Here is a 22,853-nt window from a genome sequence, read left to right on the forward strand (position 1 = left end):
ACTAAGGCAACCCCACTAACTGACCTCACAAAAGCAAGAGGACCGCTAATGGTAAAGTGGTCCCCCGAAACCGAACAGGCCTTTAGAAGCCTGAAAGAAGCTCTCTGTGCCCAACCAGTGTTGGTCACACCTGACTTCTCCAAAGAGTTCGTAGTCCAAACCGACGCATCTGAGGTAGGGCTGGGGGCGGTACTCTCCCAGGAGTCTCAAGGTGAGGAGCACCCCATCCTTTATTTAAGTAGGAAACTAAATCCCCAGGAGAAAAATTACTCCATAGTAGAGAAAGAGTGTCTCGCAATAAAGTGGGCTGTAGAGACGCTCAAATACTACCTGTTGGGGAGAAAATTCCGGTTGGTCACAGATCATGCACCCCTTACCTGGATGTGTCAAAACAGGGAAAAGAATGCTAGAGTGACCAGGTGGTTCCTAAGCCTACAACCCTTTAAATTTTCTGTGGAACACAGGTCAGGGCACAAACATGGCAATGCTGACGGGTTGTCAAGGATGCACTCCCTAATATCCATGGTCGCTCATCCCTCGAGGTCTGAGCTGGGGGGGAGGATATGTGACAGAAACCAGGGGATGGTAATAAATTCCGTATATAGGGCTCCCAGGATACTAGACAGTTTCTATCCTGTTTGGCCTGGGAGTGCAGCCTTATAATACATACACTCCATCCCACAGTTTGGCAAGCGCTGGAACTGAGGGATGAGAGATCCAGACCAGAGTTTGTCTGCTGCCTGATTTCTGTCACCTGTCATGCTAATTAGGAATCAGGTATGAAAGACTGATTTCCTGTTTGCTCTGGTCTCCCCACAAGAGCCAGGAGGCTGGAAGGCTGCTGAACTACAGAGGGGAGAAGCCTCTTCCCCAAACAGGTTCAATCTTTCTGTTCATTTGTGTAAGACTGCAAAAGTACCGTGTTTTGATGTTGGAAGTGGAAAAGCCACTTCCAACCCTGAGTCAGGGATATCTAAGTTAAGTTATCGCTCAGGTGAGCAGCTTTTGTTTTGATCTGTTTTCTGTTGTATGCACTGTGGCAGTCTCAGTGTCTGGGACTGAATAAACCAGGCATAGCCTGTTTAAAGGAACAGTACGTGACGCCTCATCATTTAACCTACCCTAAAAGACCGTGTTCTAAACAGTCCCGGACAAACGACGGAGCCCCGGAGTAAGCCGTTTGTCACACCAGATACACACACTTACCCACATACACACACACTCTTACCCACATACACACATGCTCTTACCCACATACACACACATACTGTACAATCTTACCCACAATCTTCACGCATACACGTACCCACACATACACACACTTACCCAGAAACACACACTTACTTGCCCAACCACACACACATACTTACCCACACACACCCACAGACTTACTTATCCACACACACTTACTTATCCACACACACTTACTTACACCCACACTCTTCTCCCCTGCCCCCTTTTTCCCCTCCCTTCCCTTCTTCTCTCGCTCTTTTCTCATCTCTTCTCTCCTCCCATTTCTTCTCTCTCTCTCTCGTCCCGTCTCTTCTCTCTGTCTCCTTCCCTATCTCTTATTATCTCTTCTGTCGCTTCTTCTCTCTCTCTCTTCTCTTCTTCTCACTCTCTCTCTTTTCCCTGTCCCTTCTTCTCCCCATCTCTTCTCTCTCTCCTTACCCGTCTCTTCTTTTTTCTCTCTTTCTCGCTCTTCTCCCGTTTCTTTTTCTCTCTTCTCCTGTCTCCTCTTCTCTCTCACTCTCTTCTCCCTCATCTCTTCTCTCCTGTCCCTTCCATCTCTCTCTCTCCCACCCACACACTCTTTCCCACATACATATATATATGCACACACACACACACACACACATTCTTAGCCACATACATACAGTACACATACAGTTACACACAAAATCTTACCCACATACACACACACTGTTACACGCACAATTTTATCCACATACACTTACTTACCCACACACACATACTTCACCACCCACACACTCTTACCACATACATACACACTATTACACACACAATCTTACCCACATATACACACACAATCTTATCCACATACACTTACTTACCCACATATATACACACACAATCGCACTTACACCTCCACACACTTACCCACACACAGACTTACACCTTTCCCACACACACACACTTAGGCCGCGCGTATAGTGCCGGCAACGGCGACGCGACGGATGACGTCACCCGTCGCCGTCCACAAAAGTTGAATTTTGATTTGCGGGCAACGTCGCTAGCCACCTGGCCATTGATTGGTTCAGAGGCTGTCACGTGGCGAAAGCCTCTGAAAAATCAAATTTGACCGGCAACAATGCAATGGTTTTGGAGCAACGTCGCATCGCCGTCGCCAGGCACTATAAGCGCAGCCTTACCCACACATACACACTTACCCCAATACACACATTTATTTACCCAGACACACACACTCTGCAGCCAGAGAGAGGTGGAGCTGCATGAGCAGCGCAGTGTCACCTAATGGTAGAATGAGACATTTCGCTGCAGCTGCTTCTCTCTGCTCAAAACCGGGACATTACAGAGATAGTCGGGACTGTCCCTTAAAAACTAAGACATCTGGTCACCTTAACTACAGGCCAAAACTTTAGTTTTTCGGATATGTAAAATAAATATATATTCAAATATTATTTCTTGGAGTGCCTGGAGATTCTTGTTACTGCTTAAAGAATCCAGAACATGATGATGATAATATTAATAATACAAATATTAAACTTGCACTTTCCTTATACAAAGTGCCTGCCTGGACCTCCAGGCCCTTCGGGGGCACCAGGATCACCTGGAATACCAGGAAAGCCAGGTTCTGACTTGGGAATCGAGGGACCTCCAGGAGCGGATGGAAGAGATGGAGAATCTGGAATGCCTGGACCTCCCGTAAGTAACATCTTCAGTCCTCTAATCAATCCTTCTGGCAAAGCACAGGAACAGGGGATATGACTTCATTTTTAATTACATCACATTGGGTATGAGTTGTTGTATATAATATGCTTCCAGAATAAGGTATAGACTCACTTGTCCCCATTTGAAAACCTAGTGAGAAGTGTGATCTGTGCCCTGCATCAAACAAAAAGTGAAACGTGTTGCTGTCCCAACCAGTCCTGAATGGGTTTAACTGTTTAACGGGTTTCATTTCTTCCTTTCTGAAGCTGGTTAATGACCATCAGGCCAATCCATCCCCTAATAAAAATTAATTATTCCTAGTATTATTTGCACAAATATATCCCTATTACAGAAACACATGTCTGCAGAGTAAAACTTACATAAATAAAACATTTTGCAATATACTGTAGACTCAATCCAAGCCATACAGAGTAATTGTTAAGATATTCTCACTTTAGACACTGTATTAACTATCCGTCATATATATTATGTAGCACAAATGTAAGAAGGGTTTGTACAATATTACCTACATTTTTCCTTCAAACGCATTAACATTTATTTTATTATATTTTTTTTATTTACTGTCCACTTGCCCAAAGTGTTGTGATATTATTTTTATACTAGTGAATCTGGAATATGTTTTTAAAAAATAATTGGATTACCCAATTTATCATAAACTATATCACATGATGTATGTGTTTCACATACTGAAATATACTTTGACTTTTGCAATTTTACAGGTGTCTGATGAGGACATTAGTGGTTCTGGCATGGTAATGAGCTGTTCCAAAAAAGGTCAAAACGGTTGTCAAAAGGCAGTATTTTTCCCAGCTTATTCTATAATTTCCAGGTGCTCAAGCCAGCCAATATTTGTTCAGTGCATCTAAACATACAGTACACATAACTAATAATTACATCTAGAACTATATGTAAATATAGAATATGATTCATAACAATGGTTGTCACTTTTGATTGTTCAATATAATTGAAAAAGAAGAAGATACTAATGCAGACCTCTCCATTCTCAAGAATTCTTACTGGTTTGGAATCAATCTCTCCTATTTTAATATCTTCAGTCTTGTAGACTTAAAGGGAGACTTATACCTTTAAGTTAGTAGTTTTCCATGACAAATTTAATTAATTTGGGTCCTGATCCTAAACTCCTAAATCTCAAATATTTGTCCCATTGGAAGCCTCTCTTCCACGGCGACCCTGTTTCTGAATGCATTGTTCTGACATTGTGATAGCTACCAGTTTCTGCAGCAATTCTGTTATTTATTAAGATCTCGTGTGCCCTCTTCCCACTACTTGCTAGAGTCCCGCATGCAATCCGGTTAGGGCAACCTTAAAAAATGAATTTGAAAAAAAATTGTGAAAAGTAAAAGTTGTGTAAATCCAATCTATTAGTTGAAACGGTATAAAAATCCAACCGCATTTATGCCATCATTTTAACAGAGAGACAGATGGCGAGCATCCCACTTAATTTGAACGCATTTTTATTGAGCTCAAACTGACCTGATTTGCGCTCATTCATCTATTTTGTTTTCAGACTGGAGTTGCTAAGATGGAAAAGCCCAGTCTTGATTATAGAGGGACTGATATTAGTTAGTAAGAGGTTTAACTCATTGCATTGAATGTAAAAGTTGTGTTCGGCTCAATTATCATATTAATTGAATCTCGCCATGTTCATTAGCAGTTTTTGCATATCCAAACCATGCAGAAACGGTATGTTTAGACATGATATGAGAGAGGCTTCCAAAATACATTAACCTATTTTCCACATTGTGAGACAAATGAAACCTATGAAGATCTGTGAGAGATAACTGAGAAATATGCAAATAAACCATTTGTATAATTTTTATACATTTTTTATTTGGGGGTATGTAAGTAAATGGGAACATGCGTAAAGTGGTCTGGCTGTTAAAATATTGCATCAAATCAGCCAGAACATAAAAAGACATTCTTAGGAGTAGAAGCACAGAGCTCCGTTAAATCTGGGTAACTAAAGGGACGTTACTGAAATAGGTCGTGTCTGTTAGTTTTCCTGAATTTAACAGGTATCCACACCGCTAAATATATGCAAAATCCATGTCCGTTGGTGATCTCATTAGCATAGACTTAACAGGATGTGAAGTTCGCACTGCCTACGTTAGCTTTAAATAACATGGCGTTAAGCCTGTGTTACCCAAAGGTGGCGTTACTTCCATGCAGACCCTCAATAGGGGTTTAATTAAAGTAAAAAAAAGAGTAGACAGCAAAGGAAAAGAAGCTGTGAATAGCAACATATCAGCTAAATAATACCTAACTATTGTCTTACACTTATCCAAACCCTGTAAAAGACCTACTGTATTTCAGGGTCTGGTTGTGAGCTCTGACATAACTAACGTAACGTTACATCCCTGTGTTATCTATAATGGAGCTCTGTGAATATGCGATGTTAGAGGGGACTCCTCTTTTGCATATCATTAGCACTAATGTCCGTTATAGCAACACAAGGGCTAATTACTGCTGAATACAGCATTTAGGACATCATTACTGGACGTTGAAGATCCCTTTTAGGACTAACGTTAAGTCAATAACGGAGCTTTGAGGTTCTAACCCTTAGTGAATACTGCTTATTTTTGTTGTTGCCAAATTGCATTCTGTTTTCAGGGAAATATTCACTTAACATAAAGTTTTCGAAGCATATTGAAATTAATAAAGAAATAATTAACACGTTTGTCACACCTGAAAATAATAAATCAGAACTTCCTATGTTTAACAAGTGAACAATTTCTACTTTAACTGAAATTTGAAATAACCGGCAAGAGAAAGTTACAGACTGTGTACCTTTTCTTTCATATTCCTGCTGCGTGGGAGTTATAACCCAAATGTGACTTTAGAAAAGTTATTAAATAGGCTCTCTTGCGTTTCATAGTTCAAAACACTGAATGTGGTGAGAAAGAAGTACGTTGCCATGGCATTGAACATATTTTCCATTAACTGAGGATGAGAGTGTGTCAAATCATGTGCCTTTTACATAGAAGCAAAACAAACCCAACACAATAAAATTAAAAAAAAAAAAAAAACAGTTTTCCTTACCTTACCTTACCTTACCTTATACAGTACCTTAGATTGCCTTCTTTGTGTCTTAATCATATCACTGAAGTAGTTTCACTACCAGTACATAATTTAAACCATTTTTTAAAACTTAAAGCAGCAGTCCCTCTGAGGTCCAAAGTAAAGTCATATCAGTAATTGGTTTCACAGATTAAAGGCCTTACTCTATTTATTTCTGAAGTCAACAGCCGATTCAGACTATATAGATGAATGACACTTTTTTTTTTTTTTTTAGAAAAAGTATAAATTACAATTAATAAAGCTTTAAATGTTTCCAAAGTAACCAAATGCTCTGGGGCATTTAAATAATCTCATTCACGGTAAGAAGATGTATGCTGTTACCTCTAAATCAGAGTTTTGAGCAAATAGCAAGACTATCTTCCTTCAGTGGTTCCCCTTGATAGCTCACTACGGTAGTTTAGAGTGAAAACCCATAGTTCAAAAAGACAGTTCTTTTTACATTAGGCGATATTCCAAGATAATGCTTAGAATTTGCAAAGAAAAATGTCAGACTTTATCCTATAAAATGAGGAAACTTGTGGAATAAATATATTTTTTCCCTTGCCTTCTAGTGGTCTAATGGGAAAACTTTGTAGTACAGTAGGAGAAACTGGCTCCAGCAACTCATGACCTTATCCAAATCGCTTTAAAATGAATACTTGAGCAACTGATTGGTACTATATAAATAAAAATATGCAGTACTAATCCACGTTTTGCAGATATAAATATTCCTTGACATGATAAAATAACCCCCTACTGAGATTTGAAACGTCAGTATTTCTTACCTGTGCATGTACATTTGTTAACTGCGGTAGCAATATCATTTAACATGTTGAGTGGGAAACATGCATTTTAAAAGTGCATGGATAAAATCTGCCTTTTGAACAATAAAAACTGCTACTACTAATTAATAGGAATATTTTCATTATGAATGCATTGTATTTTAATATTCTCATCAAATTTGTTTTAAAATGTTACAGTTTGTTTTCTTGATTACTTGTTGACACTAGAATTGGTCATCTTCTGCCTTTTGGACAATATTTTAAAAGATTTAAAATTATTACAGTATATTTCAACCTTTTGTGAGCATTTATAACATCTGTATCATACATATTTAAATTATCTGGAGAGACACAGCAAGGCCCCGCCCCCACAGCAGAGAGCAGAGACACAGCAAGGCCCCGCCCCACAGCAGAGAGCAGAGACACAGCAAGGCCCCGCCCCCACAGCAGAGAGCAGAGACACAGCAAGGCCCCGCCCCCACAGCAGAGAGCAGAGACACAGCAAGGCCCCGCCCCCACAGCAGAGAGCAGAGACACAGCAAGGCCCCGCCCCCACAGCAGAGAGCAGAGACACAGCAAGGCCCCGCCCCCACAGCAAGGCCCCGCCCCCACAGCAGAGAGCAGAGACACCGCAAGGCCCCGCCCCCACAGCAGAGAGCAGAGACACAGCAAGGCCCCGCCCCCACAGCAGAGAGCAGAGACACAGCAAGGCCCCGCCCCCACAGCAGAGAGCAGAGACACAGCAAGGCCCCGCCCCCACAGCAGAGAGCAGAGACACAGCAAGGCCCCGCCCCCACAGCAAGGCCCCGCCCCCACAGCAGAGAGCAGAGACACAGCAAGGCCCCGCCCCCACAGCAAAGAGCAGAGACACAGCAAGGCCCCGCCCCCACAGCAAGGCCCCGCCCCCACAGCAGAGAGCAGAGACACAGCAAGGCCCTGCCCCCACAGCAAGGCCCCGCCCCCACAGAAGAGAGCAGAGATACAGCAAGGCCCCGCCCCCACAGCAGAGAGCAGAGCTACAGCAAGGCCCCGCCCCCACAGCAGAGAGCAGAGACACAGCAAGGCCCCGCCCCCACAGCAGAGAGCAGAGACACAGCAAGGCCCCGCCCCCACAGCAGAGAGCAGAGACACAGCAAGGCCCCGCCCCCACAGCAGAGAGCAGAGACACAGCAAGGCCCCGCCCCCACAGCAGAGAGCAGAGACACAGCAAGGCCCCGCCCCCACAGCAGAGAGCAGAGACACAGCAAGGCCCCGCCCCCACAGCAGAGAGCAGAGACACAGCAAGGCCCTGCCCCCACAGCAGAGAGCAGAGCTACAGCAAGGCCCCGCCCCCACAGCAGAGAGCAGAGACACAGCAAGGCCCCGCCCCCACAGCAGAGAGCAGAGACACAGCAAGGCCCCGCCCCCACAGCAGAGAGCAGAGACACAGCAAGGCCCCGCCCCCACAGCAGGAGCAGAGACACAGCAAGGCCCCACAACAAACAGAGAGCAGGGAAGCAACACAGAGTTTGTTCAACCGCCCGTGCACAGCGTCTGCCGGCACGCCGCCTGCGCCCCCCCTAAATAATTCTGCGCCCCCCCAGTTTGCGCACCGCTGCACTAGAACAGGGGTGATCAAACTTTTCAGTCTGCGTCCCCCTGCCTGCTCTCCCCACCTGCTCGCGCCCCCCTCTTTACCTTGTCTCCGGCATCAAATAATGCCGCGGGGGTCAAGTGACATCACGTTGCCATGACGACGCATCACCCGAAGCCACCGGAGACAAGGTGAGGGAAGTTACAGAGGCCTCGCGTGATCCCTCTGCATTTAATTTAAATGCCTTGGGGAAGAGTGCGGGGCGTCAGTAAGCGCCGTGCCCCTTCTAGAAAATCTTGTGCCCCCCCTCTGTTTGCACACACATGCACTAGAACATGGTGATTACCACTACCACGAGGGCCAATTTTAGAATTTTGCCACCCATAGGCCGCTGTAGGCACTTACCTTTTTGCCATCCTCCACTTGCAGCATCCCTACATCATGTGTCAACGCGTTTCCATGACAAAGGACGCCATGTGAAGTCACATTGTCATGGTAATTCTGCAGGAGGCGGTACAAGACCTTTACAAAGGCCCCACACTCTTTCCCAGCAATTTCACCCGAAATTTGATGCCTTATGCCTGGGCCTAGTAGACCTATGCCTAAATACGGTCCTGACTAACATTGGTAAAACCTTTTGCTTGTATTCTATAGACTAGTAACCCCTTGCTTGGCAGGACATTGCTGTCCATTCTGGCAGCAAATCAGTTAAAGACAAGGAGCAATAAAAATGTAAAACTGATGCAGTTCATGCCATTTATTGAATTGCGTCCATTTTTGTTGCAAACGATCCAAAATTGCCGCAATTGTATCACTTCTTATCCAAGTTCCAGAATCAGACTATTTATATGACCATGCATTCTGTGCATTAATGAATTCATTAGTTTGAAACTGGCTATAGCTTTGCAACACATATAGAAAATATGGTATAGGAGATGTTCTAATGTAAGGTGCTATTTTTAGGAAGATGAAATCAGCAAACCAAGCTGCATTGCATTTTAAATTATTATTATTTTTTTAATTACAGATTTGAAGCAGGGGGTCTACTATGTTATGTTAATTTTAGCTACGGAGACCCCCTGCTTCCAGAGTTAGTTACTTACTTCCGTAGGGGTGCCAGTATCCCTGTGTAGCTTAAATGTCCCTTTAACACTGGCCAACAGGAAGTCACAACGGATTACGTCCCGGCTTCATATTGGCACGTCTGACACTGTACATTTAAAGCCGCCATTATATTAAGCACACAGCTCTCTACCTGCATAGATACCAGAACTATTATGGAGGTAATTATCTCTAGAACAGGGGCACCCGGAGCTGAAATGAACACAGTTCAGCTCCGGGGACCCCCTGCTTCAAAACTGTAATTAAAAAAATATAATAATAATTCAAACGCAATACAGCCTGTTCTCCTGCTTTAAACAAAAAAAATGATATTTTATGAACATTATAGAGAATTATGTCACAGTAATGTATTCATATCAAAGAGAGGATGTTGTATAAAAGCACTTACAATAAATGCAATAGAATTAAACCTTACGCGTTTCATTCCTAGTGTGGGAAGTTCTTCAGATTTGCCTCTGAAGAAGTTCCCACGCTAGGAACGAAACGCGTAAGGTTTTATTTTTGTGCATTTATTGTAAGTGCTTTTATACAGCGACATCCACTCTTTGATAATCTGTTACCCATCTGGCTTAAATATCTTGGGACTATTTGCTCTGTGGAGTTTTACAATGGACTGTTCGTGGTATTGACGCCTGACGTCATAGCCACGTGATTGTGTCTATCGATCTTGGGATTACACTGCCGTAGCAGCAACTCTGGTGACTGGTGTGAGAGCACATTCAAGTTTACCTGCTGGCACAGCAGACCCAGCTGAGAGACGTGACACCGCGCAGGAGGAAGATCAACTTCCAAGACGGAGGATTCCAAACAGAGAGGGAGTCACTGATTTTGTAATCAGATTGTCTGTGCGGTGACACACACCCACACTGCCTGATATTTTCAGCTACATTGATCAAACAAATTGGGACTTGGTTACCACATTGGACACCTTCAGATGACACATTGTATATTGATATTTTTTATTTTATTTATTGATCCACTGATTTGCGCCCTTTATTCATATTGTTTGGTTTTATATATACAGTATATAAAAACCATATATATATATATATATATATATATATATATATATATATATATATATATATATATATATAAAAAATACATACACAGTATTATATATATATATATATATATATATATATATATATATATATATATAACTACATATAATGTATAATATTTCATCAAACAGTACAATTGACTTGGAAACAGTATACGTAGTTAAAACAAGCAACTGCTTTGGTAACTATTAAAAATATATATTTTTTAACAAAAATCAGATTGAAATATACACATATTATGGATGTATGTTAATGGTTTGCAAATCTGTGCTGAGATTTATTTTGTAATTTTAATGTTTTACATTTTGCTCAATAAAAATGTTAACAAAATATAACTGCATATATTTTATGTAATGAAATATTACCCTCTAAGCAGTTTTCTGACATTTCATCCTACAAACAATTGCTGGCCAAGATACTGTGGGTTTATTCCTTTTGCATTATTAAAGTTCTTTCTGTGCATGTGTGGGACATAAAACACATGGAGCAATGCTTCTTTTATCTGATTTTTTCCTTTGTATTTGTTACTTTCCAGGGTATACCAGGCACTCCTGGGTCGGATGGTGCTATCGGCACTCCTGGAGCAAAAGGAGTGAAAGTGAGTTTTACTTTACAGTGCATGACTTTATAATATCACTGTGATTTCATTATTATTTTATATACTTGTAGCGCACTTTCCCCCACCCCCTGGAAGATATGGCAGTGACTGTATGTGTGGTGCGTTACCTGTGGCTCACAGGAGGCCTGACCCTCCGCTGCTGGGAGCCTGGGGTGTGCTTGATCGGTCTGGTGACAGCGCCTCCATCTGTGTGGGATCCTACTATGTTGGATAACCCTTTCACAGGACCCAATACAATGATACACACTGATAAGAATAACAGTTAACTGTATGCATAAGAGAAAGGACAACACTATAACGTCCCCACCAACAAGGCCACGCACGGCCGTAACCCCACAGTGCCCTCCAACTGAGTGTCCACACCTGATGGGATATGTCCCAAAGTACTGAGGGTCTTTGAGCACCCAACCACCCTGGTGTCCACAAGAAGCTACCCACCCAATGTGTGAGACAGCGCTGCCCACAAGTAACGTGTGTAAAGTTGGTGCACTTCTTGATACCTGCCGGGTACTCCAGCACCCGGTAGTGCCGACTGTAGACAAGAGTACCAAATGTATCCATTCCTGCAGGGGAATGCTGCAGCCCTATTGGCTATGGGGTGTCGTGTTTCCCAGTCCCTGGGGCCACTGGGAGTTGTAGTTCCCCACGCAGAGCTATATAGTAATGGCCGCAGCTATTGATGAGCCTCTGCGCATGCGCTGGGAGTACAAACATGGCCGCTGAGCTCATCTCACGCATGCGCGGCCGCACTGAAGATGGCGACGCCCTGCAAAGGGAGCTGTCAAGAGCCTTCCGCGACTCGGTCACCTGCCGCAACCTCCCTGCACATCCACAGCCACATCGAGAGGTAGGATAACCACAGGGGCCATGGGGATGCCCAAAGGGGAGACCTGGCCACATACTCTTCCATTTAGTAGGATGAAATGACATGGTGGTCTTGATATTAGATCTAATGATAGTTGTAAACATCTAGGAACATTGTGGAATTATGAAATTAATTAGTTCCAGACCAGATACTCTTCTTTAAAATTAGTGGTCATGTGGATAGTCAATTTTAAGTCATCATTTTTATTTAAATTCTCAGATTGGCTACCCTTTAACTGTAAGTAGGCCAAAGGGGGGTGGGAGACTGAGTTTAAGAATCATGCTATTTATTCTGTACCTCAAAAGTAGTGCAGTATTGGGGCTAAAAAATTGCCCAAGATGTATCAAAGAAAACAATCATATAGATTTAAATGGGAATTTTTTTTTGCATGTTGTTTCTCCCAGATTTGTATATGCCCTGTATCATAGTATTAGGACACAAATCTGTCATGGCTGGGACTCGGGAAGTTTGAAGCAAAGATGATTTTATTGATTGCAGAGCTCTGGGTGACAGCAGTCTCTCGCAGGGGAAGTGCAAGACAAGCAAAACAGTGTTTTTTTTAATAGGATAGGGCTAAGCAAGAAGTGTCATGTGACCTATAACTATAATGATCATATTATATGGTCTTTCTTTGTCTACTAACCGTATCCACCCTCCCATCCTGTGACTGCTAACATGATATACTTACACAGGCACAACAGAATATATAACTTTCACTTACTTTAAATAAATGTAAAATCATGTTTACAGACATTCTATAGTCTAGACATTCTATCATCTACTTCCCTATTTCGAGGACAGTCTATTTAGTCATAACGACATATTTCCTGTAACTTTTACTTCCCTATTATAGTGTAAGTTCTTCTACGATTAGAAAAAACAGTGGTACTGTTTTTGAAATACTTTGTTTTCTATAAAATAACTTCCTCATACACATTTAACTACTACATCCCTGCAACCACATATCTTGACTAGATCACTTTCTAAACCAGACCCTTGTAATGATGATCTGGGGCCCTAGTTCTGGTCTTCCATTGTCTCATGATCTCACAATCCCTCCTTAATCCGTCCCTAACAATAGACACCTATGACTTGTATGAACTCAGTTGACTGGTATGAATTTAAAGTGTTCATCTGTAGGGTTGGAATGACCGGAGGAAACTTACAGTAGAGTAAGTCTAATTTGATTGGGAAAGGTCAGATGTTACTATGCCAAAAGTTGGAACTATTGCAAACTATTTCTGTATGTTCCATGTATGAGCAAACTCTGGTTTATATTAATCACCTTGTTAAAAGACTAAGGGGCAGATTCTCAAATCTGCAAGATTGACGATCTGTGCGATCTAAGACTTGGTCCCTGCTGGCTGCGGGGACAAGAGCCGCCCCTCAATGGGGCCGGGCCCGCTGCGAGGGGCGGCCACAGCGCTGAGCCGACAGTTTTTCAGGGATACATGAAAATTGAGTTCAGACCTAGCGACAGAGCGCTAGGCCACGCCCCCCTGCAGTTAAGCCAATGAGGGCAAACCTGCCGGGTGACGTCATGGCCGTGCCCCGTCACTCCCCCCCATCTTTCCCCCTGCAGCTCACTGCAGACCGGTGAACTTGACTGCACGCGCCGCCAGTCTCGCAGGCGCGTGTGCAGCGCAGGCAGTGGGGCTGTAGCCTTAGAGTAAGACTGTACCACCAGTGTTGCCATAAAAAAAATGCAGCAGAAAACACAGACAGGTATGTATTGTTTATGCACTTTAAATGGTAGCATGTTTTACATTCGTTCTGGGCATTAATTTTATTCTGCTGCTGTTTTCTCCTTTCATTGAAATAAATTATGTTTGTATTAAAATAGACAATAGGTGGTTCTAAAGTGTAAATAAAAGTCAAATAATGTTGTATTTTACAGGGTGAACAAGGTGTACCTGGTGCTGTTGGTTCAAAGGTAAAGGAAAAGGAAAACAACATTGTAAAGTGTTTATGTAAATATAAATGTTATAATAATAATGGGTGATAGAAATTAATACCTCATCATATATATATATATATATATATATATATATATATATATATATACATACACACAGCTGAACCCCGTTATAACGTGGTGCTCGGGGTCCACCTGATACTACTGCGTTATATCCGGGATCGCAAAAGAAAATGGACGCTGCGATCAGGGGACCCGGCGGTACCTCCACGCAGGACTACCCAGAGCAGGGTGCTGGGGATCCAACATCACGGGTCAGCCATCGCTCAGGGGGGTGGTGGTGGTGTGTCTGTCTCCGTGTGTAGGTAGCAATAAAGCATTGAATTGTAGAGAAAAAAATAAATAAAAATGGCCGCCGCTATTGGGGAACCCTCACACAGGGGAGGAGGAGGCCAAATGAAACCACAGTCTGTCTACACGCAATCATTTTAATTCAATAGCAACTAGTTTGTGGAAATAGCTAATCATTTATTTCTTCTCACAAAGATCTATGCAGTGCAGTTTTCTTGGTCTTTTATTCCATTACTTATAATTATTTCCAAACTCACGCACTTCTCTTATGTGGCAGAAACATGCAGAGCCAGAGTATGTGTTCATATGGACTCCAAACTTTTCAAAAGGCTGAGAATTTTGAGAAGTGCACTGCACGTTATTAGATTAGATAGATTAGATTAGATTAGATTATATAGACTCGCAAAAGCAAGGAAGAATGTGGGTCTCCATATCAATCTCTTGAAGACCTAGGTGATATTCAACAAACGTGTCAACTCTGCAAAGATTGAAATAAATACAATAGAACTAGAAGAAGTTGAAGACTATGTCAGACTTGACTGGCAAGTAACAATGGATGGTAACCTTTGGAATTAAGTCAATAGGAGAATTAAGATTGGATGGAGCGCATTTGGAAGAAACAAGATGATCTTTCATGGGAACCTTCCACTGTGCCTCAAGAGGAGATGTTTCGACCAGTGTATTATACCTATGCTAACGTATGTATATGAAACTCCACGTGGACTAGATAAGTCAGAAGCTTCAGAAAATTAAAATATCACTTCTCAGCAAATTCACATGTCGCAGACCGGTCTGCAACACTGCTTCTCACCATTATCTCCTAGCATACAATGCTTCCACTGTAGCTAGGGATTCTGGGAAATGACATGCAAATGAGCACAAAATTTCACCTTTTGCTTCAATTCCATTTTCACATGGATCCCTGTAAGCTAATGTCTGCCGCATTACACAGCTTTTCAGCACAGCCAGGATTAAAGAAGTGCATAGACAGTAACAGATATCTTAAGACGACTCATAGAAGTATGGAGAGATGTATCTTGGGTATAATACGAAGAGACAGGAAAAAGAATGAATGGGTTCGAAACCAGACAACTATCTGTAACATCATCACAAGGGTTAAGATGACAGTGGGCCAGACATATCACAAGAAGAAATTACCATAAAGGAACACAGATGGAACTTGACTGGATTCCAAGGGAAATTAGAAGACCAAGACAACAACCAGAAGTAAGATGGGAGGATGAAATCAGAAAATATGTTGGTGCAACGTGGAGAAGGCTTGCAACCGCTCTACCTGGAAGATCATTGGCGAGGCTGGATCGGCAAGAGTTGAAGAGGATAATGAAGGATATATATATATATATATATATATATATATATATATATATATATATATATATATATATATATATACTTTATTCATGAGTTTTACCACTTATTTACTGTTCATACAAAATCCCACCTTTTTTACAATCCAAAAGAGTAATTTCTGATTACTTTTCTAGTTACATTTTACTGTAGAGTTAGATGTAATTTAGTGGTGAATAATTCATTAATTAATTCAAGTTATCTGAAATTAAATACCCAATCTATATATAATAAAACTGAAAAGTATTTGATTGTTAGTAGATGTGGGGAATCTCATTGGTCTGTCGGTCCCCCCGCCCATGCCCCGCCTCCCCCACGGGTCTTATTGGCCAAGAGGTACGCTGACCATTACGGACACACCTACTCCACTGTGACACACACAGACACACACACATACTGCCACAGACTCTCACCCCATCACACTCACCATACCTCCTGAGACTGTCACCCCCCTGCGGAGTCACACACCGACCTTGGTAAGTGTAACCCCCAGCTCACCTCCCTGCTGGCTCCCCCCCACCATCACCCACAGCTCACCTCCCCGCCATCAGCCACCTCACCTCCCCGCTACCTTCCCCCTCGGCGCACCTTCCCCCCTCGCGGCGCCCTTAACCCTGCTTGGCCACAAGGGGGGGAGGGCGAGCGCAGCTGACTGTCCCCTGGGGCGGCCGGTGGGGGCCTCCAGCCTTCACACAAGCGACACCAATGCGGTAGCTGCTTCCGGCTCCCCCCACCACCCTCCCCTCACCCCCCAACCCCATCACCCGCAGCTTACCTTCCCCCTCGGCACGCCTTCCACCCTCAGCTCCACACTGAAAATGTCCCGCCCACCCTCCACACTCCCTCCACACTCCCTCCACGGACGCTACAACTTACCGGCCGCTCCGCACTACTCCACCCTGTCGGACGCCACACTATTAAAATGGCGTTCCGCACTACTCCACTCTGTCGGACGCCACACTATTAAAATGGCGCTACACACTCCATCACCCTTACCGCACGATTTCAACTGTGCAACCCTCTTACCTAATAATAAATATACCCTTCTCTGACGTTGACCTGACCTGCCTTTTACTCTTTTAATAGCCACCAAAAATGGACACACACAACCTTTTATACCACCACCCCATTTTACAACCACAACACCCCCCCATTCGACTTACACCCCCCCTCCACTTCCCACCCCCGGTGGGGGGACACAGGGAGCCTTCAGCCTTCCCACAAGCCACAACAATGCTGTAGCTGCCGCAGGCTCACCCCTCCTCACCCGCAGCTTACCTTCAACAGGGGGGAGGGAGCAGGGCAGTGGCGGCCGCGCGGGACATGCCCTTTCCTCCGGTCACCTTGCTCACGGCGCTCCCTTGGATGCACGCGTGGGGCGGGAGAAGGGCGTGCGGGGTGGGAGGGACGAGCAGCCTGTTCTGATCGGCGGACGTTCCACAGTCCCTCCCCCCCTCCTGTCCACTGTCCCTCCCTCCTGTCCACTGTCCCTCCCCCCTCCCTCCTGTCCACTGTTCCTCCCCCCCTCCCTCCTGTCCACTGTCCCTCCCTCCCTCTGGGGGGGGGTGTAAACGGAGAAAGAGAGGGGGAGCACAGAAATAGGGGGAGCCAACAAACAGACAGAGGGAGAGGAGGGAGCGGGAAATTTAACTCCTGGGCAACGCCGGGTCTCTCAGCTAGTTACTAATTAAGTTTACATTTTCAATTGCAGTATTTTATATGGTCTATAAATGTTCTGTATTTATAAAATCCTCACATTTTACTGTGTTTAATAGGGTGAACTTGGATCACAAGGAGCTCAGGGTCCCCCTGGGGTTGATGGCATACAAGGGAAAGAGGGGATTCCAGGAAGCAGGGGTCCTCAAGGACTTCCTGGACCACCTGGACCTCCAGCACCAGGCTATGGGTATGGATTTGAGGTAAGTTGTAATGGCCAAATAAAATGCTTGCATACAGTACAATAAACCCAAGCAGACCTGAAGCATGAATCATTTTTGCCTTGCTCTAGAACAGGGGTGCTCAACTCCAGTCCTCAAGTCCCCCATCCCCCCCACAGTGCTGTCTTAACGCATGGGCAGTTGCTCGGGGGCTCCACGAGCATAGGGGCCCCATGCTAATCTATGCACAGACCAGAATTTAACACTAATTTTCCAATCACCCGCCTCAACATTCAAATCTCCCGCTAACTCGGTAGAAGGAGAAAAATGACGACTTGTAGCGGAGAGTTGGCATGTCTGCATTCGCGAGAGAAATGTCGCCGTTTTTATTGCTTGCAATGAATATGGAAGCAGAATATTGTAACGGATTCGCGGGAGGCAATTAACGGTTTTGTTGGAGGTACCAATAAGTATAAGTTTATTTTATCGATAATTTAAATTTTTATTCCTGTGAGTGGTTGTGTAGGCAGGGCCCAGTGCGCTGCTTTGCCCGGGGGCCTATAATGCTGTTAAGACGGCCCTAGCCCCACCCCCCCCAACATGTCAAGTTTTCAGGATATCCCTGCTTCAGCACAGGTGGCTCAATCAGTCCCTGCGTCAGCACAGGTGTCCCAATCAGAGGTTCATCCTTCGACTAGGCCTCTGATTGAGCCACCTGTGCTGAAGCAGAAATATTCTGATAACCTGACCTGCTGGGGGTGGGGGGGGGGGGGGCTAGGGAACTAGAGTTGAACACTCCTGCTCTAGAACAATCTTCAGTTTGCACCATTGGTTGGTCTTATTAACCACACTGTTGCAAGGTTCTCTCACGTAACTTTCTGGGTGTACAAACCCTTCCTCTGGCCCCAGATTTCTTCACTTCCCTTTTATGTATTGTGCCCTGATACTCACTGCTTATATCGCCTTCACAAAGATTGATTACAGAAGCTTATAATTAGCACTGTGGAGCAGAAAGAGAAGGGGAGGAATTAGTGGAGTAGATTTAGGATTAGTGTTGCCCAAGAAGCAGTGAGAAGCTTTGGAATAATAGCCATGGTTTCTAATGAATTTTGATGTGAGAAACAATAGAGAATCACTGATAAAAGTTAAGGATTCCCCATTTATCATTATCATTGGTAGTTATCAAGGTGATACTCTGGAGTTATTGTTCTTTTGGCCCCCATTCGCACCAATGATAGGCCACAAACTGCCATTCATGTCAGCCACTGCTGGGCTAATGTGGAATAATCAGTCCAAACTAAAAAGACGAGGAAAAGATATACAATGGTGCTTTTATGGGTTCTTTTTTTTTGACGTTCATGAAACTAGTTGATGATACAGGAATGCTTTTAGGCCTAGACCCACAGATCTCTGTTATTGACTTAACAATGTGCTAACTTTATTTAACGCATTGTGATACTGGGTATGTGCAAAGCTTAGTAAGGCCATGTTTTAGGCTGGGGGGGCAATGTATTAACTGTAATAGACGATAGTGGCAATGATATGCAAAAGCAGTGTTCCACTAAAAGTGCATATCCACATACCTGCATTAAACTTAACACAGAGATGTAAAGATGTTACTTAGGTCATTGGTAAACTTGGCGTTACTCTCATGCATACCCTGAAATAGGTCTTTTATAGCATCTATGGGTGGGAGGAAGAATGAGATATAGACCGGGGGGAGGGGAGGAGAAAGGGGAGAGAAAGGGGAGAGGAAGGGGGAAAGAGAAAAGGGGGGCGAGAGAAGGAGAGGGAGACGGGGGAGAGAGAGGGGGAGGAGGGAAAGAGGGGGAGGAAGAATGAGATATAGACCTGGGGGAGGGGAGGAGAAAGGGGGCGAGTGAAGGAGAGGGAGATGGGGAGAGAGACGGAGAGGAGGGAGAAAGGGGGAGGAAGAGGAGAGATGGAGAAAAAAGAGAGGTGGTGAGAGAGGGGGAGAAGGGGGAAAGAGAGATGGGGAATATATGCACAAGGCAAACAACACTAGCAAAAGCCCAATATTACTCTGACAATCTTTATCAAAACACATCCAATCCAGCAAACTTCTGGAAGGTGATTAACAATATATTCCAGCCTTCTAGCCATCAACCATTGAATATCAAAAAGGAAGTTACTACTCTGATAATCACACTGACATTGCAACCGCATTCAATTAATACTTTTTGGGGTGTGCCCTTTCTATACTATCAAAGCGCGACCCAACCGCGTCTCTCTCTCTCTGCAGCAGATAAAACTCGCCACGTGAGACCTTGTCAGAGGGGCAATCACCTCGTCGCCGGCTACTCGCCATCTTTGCAAATGTTGCTATCACTGGTATTCAGGGCTTTCTGCATACCGTGATAGCAACGCTGTCAAAAATGGCGATTTTTTTTAATGGAGTTTAGAGCATGACGCTCTATGAGTTGTGCACTGTTTCTTTTTTCTTTGTACTTTATAGGAACAGTTCCTCCCTAAACCCACTGGTAAGAAAGCGCATTGCACAGCAGATGCTAATCCCAATCATAGACTATGGAGATATAGTATACAGTATCGTAACGCACCCCAAACCCACCTTAGCAAACTAGACACCCTGTACAAATCAATATGCCGCTTTTTACTACAATGTAACTACAACACAAATCACCGCTCCAAGAACTAGATTGGCTATCCCTTGAGTCCAAATGTGAAGTACCTTTTTCCTTTCTTGCCTTCAAATACTTTCTGGGAAAGCTACCCGACTATCTGAACAAGATCTTCACCCCTACCACATGCAGCACTTATCACCTGAGATCTGACTCCAAAATGGTTAACGGTCCCATGGTTCAACAAGGAATCCAGTCGCTCATCTTTCCCTTACCGTGCACCTCACAGCTTGAACAACTGTCTCGCATTTTAATCTTGTCTCTAACTGTAACATGCACCCATAATCACATATTATCTCTAATGTCCTGAAATATCTGTACATTTTATTTGTAACCTCTGTTCATTTAATGTAACTATGTATTGTCATCATAACTCTGTACCCAGGACATACTGAAAACGAGAGGTAACTCTCAATGTATTACTTCCTGGTAAAACATTTTATACATAAATGTAATTGAAGCTTTGAGTGTAATTGTAGCAGTGTTATACAATATTTTTTTTAGAATAGCTGTTGTTTTTGCTTTGCTAGGACATGGAGGGCTCAGGAGATCTACAAGTGTCAAGAGAAGCAAGATTAACGAGAGCACAAGGACTAAAAGTAAGTGCGCCAAAGTACAATCTTTTAAAATAATAATCTTTTTTTAAAGAACAGGTATTTAGGTGGCTAAATGTAGCACAAAGGTACAGTAGAAGGCATACAATCATTGTTCATACACTTCTTGCCATGATAATTGTCTGGTTTGAAGCAGAACATGAAACTTGGTTTGCATTAACCATAACAATATGTGCAACTGTATTTGCAACAGAGCCGCAAACAGGAATCTATTAACTTTCATTAACTTATTGACTTCTATGGCGCTCAGGGGGTAACCTCTTCAATGTCGTTGACATGCAGCAACGGGCTTCAGTGGTTCTGAAATCACCTTACAGTTCATTTGGTTAACTCATCAATCGTCAAGGAACTTTTTTTTGTTTGTTTTAAACTGTTTTATTACTGTATGTTATGGTGCAACAATGTTGCAGAAAAGGGGCAACGGCACGTGGATAGACTGAGCAAGGGTTTTTATTTGGTAAACCCAAGATGAAATACACACAAAATAAAGACAGCTTTAAATCCGCATAAATCAGAAATAAAAAATCCGTCCATAAGAGGGCTGTGTCCTTTGTCATATAAAGTCTCAGTATCTGGCTCCTGAGGGCTGTTTGACAGAACAGACCCCAGCTGTTTGAATAAAGTCTCTGCAACCCTTTTAAAGGACAAGGGAGATTTAACACCATTAATTCCCTAGGTTTAGTGACAGTAGTTCAAGAGGTAAACCAGACCTTCAGTTAGCAGTTTCCAGGTTATACCAGACATTCAGTAGCAGGGTCACAGGGCAGTTGCCTTCCTGATCAGCGACAGTCCATAGTGAGCTTCAGTAGGCTGTCCTTTTTAAAGAGCTAAGGCTGTGGCCTCGCTGCCTGCGCTGCATGCGCGCCTGCGAGGCTGGTGGCGCGTGCAGCCGAATTCCCCGGTCTGCATAGAGCTGCAGGGGGAAAGACAGGGGGGGGAGTGATGGGGGCGTGGCCGTGACATCACCCGGCAGCTTTGCCCTCATTGGCTGAACCGCCGGGGGCGTGGCCTAGCACTCCATCGCAACTCCTGATCTCAATTTTCTTGAGAGCAGGAGTTTCTGTCGACACAGCGCGGCGGCCCCCCCACGCAGCAGGCCCGGCCTCTTTGTGGGGCGGCTCTTGTCCATGCAGCGTCCGCCAAAGCAGGCGCTGCAGTAGCCAGCGGGGAACTGGCCTAAGGATGTAGCTGTGACTTTGCTAATTAACTCTGCTTGCTCTGTTTAACTAGTGCTGTGCTGGAGTCAGCAGCTAGAGATACGTTTCCTACGCATACAGTAGCTATCAGACAAACTATCCACCCAACTACAAACAGGCAGGATGAAAGAGTGAAAAGAGTCAAATAGTGTACCTAGGCACCATGCTTGGGCGACTGGGTGAATGGTAGTGTGTTGCCTGCGTAGAGGTCATATTTGAAATCAACTGAGAGTGGTCATCGAGAGAGACAAGAGTAGTCATAGTAAAGAGCCCTAAATATAGGTAGGGTGACCAGATTTTCAAAATGAAAAACCGGGACACAATAAAAAATTATTTATAAAACAAATTACATCACGTGACGCACCCCGTTGCCATGACAACGAGACACTGACGTCAGACGGTGACATGTTGCCATGACAATGTGGCATCACGTGATGCCTCGGCACCATAATGCGTCCCGTTGGTGGGGGCTGCAGTGTGTGTCTGTGTGTATAGGAGGTGGGCCCTGCAGTGTGTGTTTGTGTGTATATAAATAATGAAGACATTAACTAAAATTAAAATAATTAACAAATTAAAATTAAATAAATAATTGACAAATTAAAATTAAATAAAAAAATTTAGGCATTAATTAAAATTAAAACTTTTAAAAATGTGACCTTCCTGACCTTACACTTTGCAAAATAGGGTCTCTTGCTCTCCTCGTGGCAGTCAGTGACATCACTGCCATGCAGGGCCAGAGACAGCTTTCCTGGGGCCCAGGAAGAACGTTTTCACTGGGGCCCTCTACCCACGTTTTGGCGGCCTTGCGAGAACCCCCCCTTCTCACACACCTCCT

General features: G+C 43.9%; 1 protein-coding gene across 4 annotated transcripts in view; it reads left to right on the plus strand.

Annotated features, from left to right (window-relative positions):
• The window catches only part of COL15A1 (collagen type XV alpha 1 chain), a 378,174-nt gene that overhangs the window by 247,821 nt on the left and 107,500 nt on the right, over positions 1–22,853 (plus strand). For all 4 annotated transcript variants that reach the window (XM_075586146.1, XM_075586144.1, XM_075586145.1 and 1 more), the window contains 5 exons: positions 2,770–2,907; positions 11,089–11,151; positions 13,935–13,970; positions 17,447–17,590; positions 20,739–20,807. In XM_075586146.1, coding sequence (XP_075442261.1) covers positions 2,770–2,907; positions 11,089–11,151; positions 13,935–13,970; positions 17,447–17,590; positions 20,739–20,807 — 450 coding nt within the window. The remainder of the gene's footprint in view (positions 1–2,769; positions 2,908–11,088; positions 11,152–13,934; positions 13,971–17,446; positions 17,591–20,738; positions 20,808–22,853) is intronic.

The sequence above is a fragment of the Ascaphus truei genome, chromosome 2 (genome assembly GCF_040206685.1).
Source record: "Ascaphus truei isolate aAscTru1 chromosome 2, aAscTru1.hap1, whole genome shotgun sequence".
NCBI classification, from domain to species: domain Eukaryota; kingdom Metazoa; phylum Chordata; class Amphibia; order Anura; family Ascaphidae; genus Ascaphus; species Ascaphus truei.